The sequence below is a fragment of the Nanorana parkeri genome, unplaced genomic scaffold (assembly GCF_000935625.1).
Source record: "Nanorana parkeri isolate BGI_ZX_2015 unplaced genomic scaffold, ASM93562v1 scaffold286, whole genome shotgun sequence".
Lineage (NCBI taxonomy): Eukaryota > Metazoa > Chordata > Amphibia > Anura > Dicroglossidae > Nanorana > Nanorana parkeri.
In genome coordinates, this window is record NW_017306554.1 from 1,057,294 (window position 1) to 1,063,144 (window position 5,851).

General features: G+C 45.5%; 1 protein-coding gene across 1 annotated transcript in view; it reads left to right on the top strand.

Annotated features, from left to right (window-relative positions):
• The first annotated feature begins 3,260 nt into the window (after positions 1 to 3,260).
• Positions 3,261 to 5,851, top strand: part of CUNH19orf60 (chromosome unknown C19orf60 homolog) — a 28,862-nt gene continuing 26,271 nt past the window's right edge. Inside the window, exon 1 of the mRNA XM_018557492.1 lies at positions 3,261 to 3,308. Within this exon, the coding sequence (XP_018412994.1) occupies positions 3,306 to 3,308 (3 nt within the window). The 5' untranslated portion in view covers positions 3,261 to 3,305. The remainder of the gene's footprint in view (positions 3,309 to 5,851) is intronic.

Below are 5,851 nucleotides of genomic sequence, written 5' to 3' on the forward strand. Positions count from 1 at the left end.
ACCAAAAGAAAGCTCTATCTGTCCCCAAAAAAGGGTATAAAATTCATTTCAGTACAGCGCTGCATGACGGAATAAATGTCAGTCAAAGTACCGCAGCGCTGAATACTGAAAAATGGCCTGGATGGGAAGGGGGTTTAACACCGCGGATGTCAACTGGTTAACAGGAAGGCTGCCAAGGTCCCCAGCAAGCGCGGGACCTCATGCAGCCTCTTATTTAAAATGTTAGTGTCGGTGTTCTGTTGAGAACGCTGAACCAGTATCTGCGCTCACGTACAGACGGGATTAACGAGGAAACCACCATTTATTTACAAAGTATTCATTTGTAATGGTTAATTGTGACCTTAATAATATGCCGTCCATGGCAGTGAATGATGGATGGAATATTATTAACGGTCACAATTAACGATTTCAACAAAAAACTTTGTAAATAAATGCGTTTCCTCGATAATACTGGTCTGTGCGCAAGCGCAGGTGCTGAGGTCGGTAAATTCGACTACGTTGGCGTTCCGGACAGAACACCGGTATCTGCGCTTAGTATCGGGGCATTTTCACGAGTATGAGTACTCGTGAAAATGCCCAGTATCGGAAGTGGTGTATCCCTGCTTAATAATAAAATGCATTGCTGTTTTTTGTAGTGTGTTTTACATAGTTGGTGCTATTCGTGCTATTCTGCATTGCTGTATAATCATCATACATCAATGCAGAATACCACCAGCTATGCGGGACTACAATTCCCAGCAATACATTATAATAAGTCAGCTATGCAGAATGCCACCAGCACCCCCTCCCCCCACACTATAATGCATTGCTGGGGACTTGTAGTCCTAAATAGTTGGTGCTATCCTGCATTGCTGTATAATCATCATACAGCAATGCAGAATACCACCAGCTATGTGGCACTACAAGTCCCAGCAATATATTATAATAAAAGTGAGCACTATATCACCAGCATTCCCCCCCCCCACACACACACACACTTGTAGTCCTACATAGTTGGAGCTATTCTGCATTGCTGTATAATCATCATAAAGCAATGTAGAATCCCACCAGCTATGCGGGACTACAAGTCCCAGCAATACATTATAATAGAAGTCAGCACTACAGAATCCCACTACACAACACACACACTCCCCCCCCCTCTTCCCACTCCAGACTTACCTTCCTTCTCCAGCAGGGCCCTCTTCCTCATCTCCCCGGTCAGGGGGCGGGGCTAAGAGGGTCGGCTCCTCACACAGCAGAATGTGCTGCCTGGCGGTGCCTGCAGCATATTCTGCTGGTGACAGCCTCTCCCATCCCTGCCGCACAGCTGCCCGTACATGCTGCGGGCGGCTATGAGGAAGGGAAGGAGCGGCACTGGGCCCCCCCAAGTGGCGGAACGCCAGGGCCTGGTCGCAATTGCGACCGCTGCGACCCTGGTAGTTCCGCCAGTGCCAACAATGACTGCACACCAATGTGAACAGAGACCGAGAGCTGACTGATCAGTGGCCCTCCAGCTGTTGTAGAACTACAAGTCCCATGAGGCATTTTAAAACTGACAGTTACAGGCATGACTCCCAGAGGCAGAGGCATGTTGGGATTTGTACTTAAAGCACAACTGGAGGGCAGCAGTAGCCCACCTCTAGTTACAGTATGTTTCACTCTCCCCTCACTTCTCCATTAACCACTTCAAGACCAGGTGTTTAGACCCCCTTCCTGGCCAGGCCATTTTTCAGTGTTCAGCGCTGCAGTCCTTTGACTGACGTTTATTCCGTCATGCAACGCTGTACTGAAATGAATTTTATACCCTTTTTTGGGGACAGATAGAGCTTTATTTTGGGGGTATTTAATCACCACTGGGGTTTTTATTTTTTATTATAATTAGGACAAATTACAGAAAATTTTGAAAAAAAAAAGTTTTTTTTTACATTATGTTAGGAAACATTTATTATTACCCAGTTTTTTGGTAAAATATAAAAGATCGGGTCACGTCGGGTAAACAAACACCAAACATGTCAAGCTTTCAAATTGCGCGCACTGCGAAATTGCAGAAAACTACCATACCCAAAATTGGCCATAGGCGACACTTTAAAAGCTTTTACCGCTCATCAGTTTAGTGTTATCAGTGATTGATGACCGTTGCAGTGCTTTAAGGCACGTTATGACATGCATTAACAAGCGTTGTCTTAAGGCAGCCCATAGATTAGAGTAAGGACCACACTTGATGAGGCAGTGTTACTTCCATATATTTTGTAAAAGTTGTGCAACTAAAACCACTGTTTTTAATCCTAGTAGCTAGACAGTGTATTTTTTTGCATGCTGGCAGGTGAGTGTGCTGGGTAATTTTTGTTTTTGTACTGTGTAAAGCCCTTCCATGTGCACCTTGCTTTAAAGCTAGTTATGAATGAGTGCCTTTGCCTTTCACGTGTTAAGGCAACCCATTGCAGCGTGTTAATGCACATTATGGCATGCTTTAATGTGTGTTGCGTTAAGGCAACCTATTCACATTAAAGTCATACCTTATGGTGTGTTAATGCGTATTGTGGCTAGGGTTGCCACCTTTTCTTTCAGCGAAAGCCAAATACTCTAGCGACGCATGGACATTTTTTTGGGAGAATGAGTCGTGGCTTATTCATAGGTAAATAGCGCCACCCATTCATATGTAAATATCACAGTCAAGACCATTTTCAGTGGGGAGCCAGTAGCCCCTATCTTAATTTTGGTTGCCCCTGTCTGACTGACATCATGTGTTCGGGTTTGAGCTGCCATGAAACCTGGACACAGCATTCAAAACCTGGACTGTCTTGGTGAATCCCGGACAGATGGCAACCCTAATTGTGGCACGCATTAACGTTGTTTTAGGTGTGCTCACCCATTGTGCACCACAACAGATGACAAATTGTACCTGATCCTTTTTTGCAAAATGCAGCGCACTGCAAAACACAGTGAGGGGAATTTATCAAAACTAGAGCAGACAGAATCTGGAGCAGTTGCCCATGGCAACTAATCAGCATCTCTCTTCAGTTTGCAACTGTCTCCCTTTTATTTTGCACAAAATGTCGGTGCTCTAAAAAAAAAAACGAAACATTATTTGAATTGATTATTTAGGGGTGAAGCATTTTGAACAAAATGCTGGTAATCACCAGGGATATGTTTTGTACAATCAGACAGTGTAAGTAAGCTGCTGAGTTGTTACAAGTCGTCCAGGACACTAGGAGGAGCTGGCGAGTCCCCGCAGAGTGTATGGAGGTTTCCCTCCTCTTGGGTGCTCTATGATACGGTGTGTACAGACAGTGGAGGCAGTGCAAGCTGCTCATGTATTGCTCAGCATGGTAAGTGTTGTGTGAGAAGTGTTGTCATTCTTCATCACGGAATATACATTTGTCTCCCTATAAAGTAGACGAAGATTGTTTTCTAGCATGGCTCTTGTAATGACACTGAATGACATAGGAGTATATGAGTGTATTTGTTAGAAGTGCTTATAGTTGTCTGACGTTTAGTACAGTGAGATTCTACAATTGTTTAATATTGGTTCAGAAAATGGAATCATCAGAGTGTTTAACCCTTTCCCTGCCAGAGATAGTTTTTGTTAAATTGTTTGCAAACATGTTAAAGCGCACATTTTAGGCCTGACAAATACTTAAAGGGTTTCTAAACCCTCCGTGCTAGCAAGCAGTAGATATAGTCAAAAGTTTTTTTTTTTAAACGCTTTAACAGCGGTTTAAACTTACCCTGTTTTCGCCGCGCGCTCCCGCCCGAGAATCCGAAACTGCTCGGGCGGCCGCAAAGCATCTTGGGGCGCGCGCATGCGCAGTTCGGATTTTCGGCCGGGAGACCAGCAGAGACGCAAGATAAGTCTATGGACGCGTGCACCCGCATGCAGACACCTTGGGATCGGAAGTGCCAGCAAGCAGAGAGGAGTCAGCGCTGGATTGGAGAGCCGCCGCTCCGCTGGTGGGACAGATGAAAACATCAGGAAAGAAGAGGAAGATCGGATTAAGAAACCTAATTTAAGGTAAGTGCTGACATTAACATTGTGGGGAGGGAAGTTACTTTTTTTTTGTACTTTAATGTCACTTTAAAGAAGGACTGTGGGAAACATTTTTCTTCACCCTTGCAGTGCGGCTACCCCCGCATTGCAAGGGTTAGCAGCTAGTTTTTGTCTAGGGACTAAAATAACAAACTTCAGCTCTCCTGATGCTCAGAGCCGGCTTACTGTTAGACAGGTCTTTCTCCCTCTCTGCTACAGCAGTCTTTGGGTCCTTGAGTCATCACGTCCTATACACAGTGTATTGGATGTGAGGATGCTGGAGGACATACCATCACTGCAGTGGTGGAGGCGACAGGCTGGAGGGAGCGCTGTTACAGCCAGCCAGCTTTGGAGGATCGGGTGAGTATGACTTTGTTGACCCTGGAGACTAAAATGGTGGTAGTTGCAATTTTTATGTCACGTGACAACTGTTTAAGAAACCCAAACTTTCAGTAAAAAATGTGTATAGAACGTGATGACTCCGGGACCATAGACTGATGCAGCGAAGGGGGACAGAGGTTTCAGGGACTGGTCTAAGAGCCAGCCATCCCTCAGGATCAGAGACCAAACGAGCACTTAAAGTAACACTAAATTCAAGAGTTAATTCTTAAAAATACGTTCAAGTATCCTATTAACAAAACTATCTTATTTGTGTATCACTTATCTCTGAATTGGTGCAGACGCTGTCTATCCTTCTGGAGGGTGGCTCACTCCTGTGATGGACTAATATCTCAGGTTTAGTTTACTACAGTAAACTCCCAGTTATCTGGCACCCATGGGGATTGGCAGGTGCCGGATAACTGTAGTTTCTGGTTGCTTAAGAGTTAACAGTATCTCTCAAGCAACCATTTCCGCGGCGCCCCACTTCCCCCTGCTCCCCCATTTACTTGCCAGCTAGCTTCCACAGTGGACAGGTGAGTGGCTTCAGCCGGGAGCAAAAGCCAGCCTGCTATTTGCTATTTCAAATTGCAATAGCCTATAGCAGGCTGACTATTGACACCAATAGATTTAGTTACCAATTGCATTTTTAGTGCGCACCAAACAACCAAGCTGGTCAGGTTTCTTCTTACTTACCTCGCCGAGCGTCGCGTCACTGCTGCTCCGGTGGGCGGCGCTCCGAGCGGGGTCATCTGGCAGTCTCCGGGTCCTAATTTAGGTGGCCGGTCACTGCGTCGCGTCACTGCTGCTCCGGTGGGCGGCGCTCCGAGCGGGGTCATCTGGCAGTCTCCGGGTCCTAATTTAGGTGGCCGGTCACTGCGTCGCGTCACTGCTGCTCCGGTGGGCGGCGCTCCGAGCGGGGTCATCTGGCAGTCTCACCTCGGCTTATATTCTGGACGGCTTATACTCGAGTATATAGGGTATATTAAACTCTCAGACTTTTTTCAATAATGAATCCAGATGAAACAAATATACATTGCCCAGCAAAGCATTGCTTTACATTTTTGCCCAAACACTTAGTTATTATGTTTCTTAACAGCTCCCACTTTCTCAACTCCATTTCCCTGAACTTCCTGTCCAGCACAACATCACAAGGGACAGAGCAGTCTGCAGCAACTGTCCATCTACTAGCTTGGAGAAGTGTGAATGGGCCCCTAATGTATATGTGTAGGAGGTTCTTTGCCTGGGGTGTCTAGATTCTAATAAAGAACAACTGGATCTTAGAATTAAAGAGTTGGTTTTCTTACAAAATAAAAATGTACATAGAAGATAAATACTAACTAAAGGGAACACAGGAGAACACGGAGGGAGCAAGGTTTAATGTTTTTGTCCTTGACTTTACTCATCTGAATTAAAGCCTAACTCCAGGTAACCCCCTCCCCCCCCCCCCACAAAAAACCCAAAAAA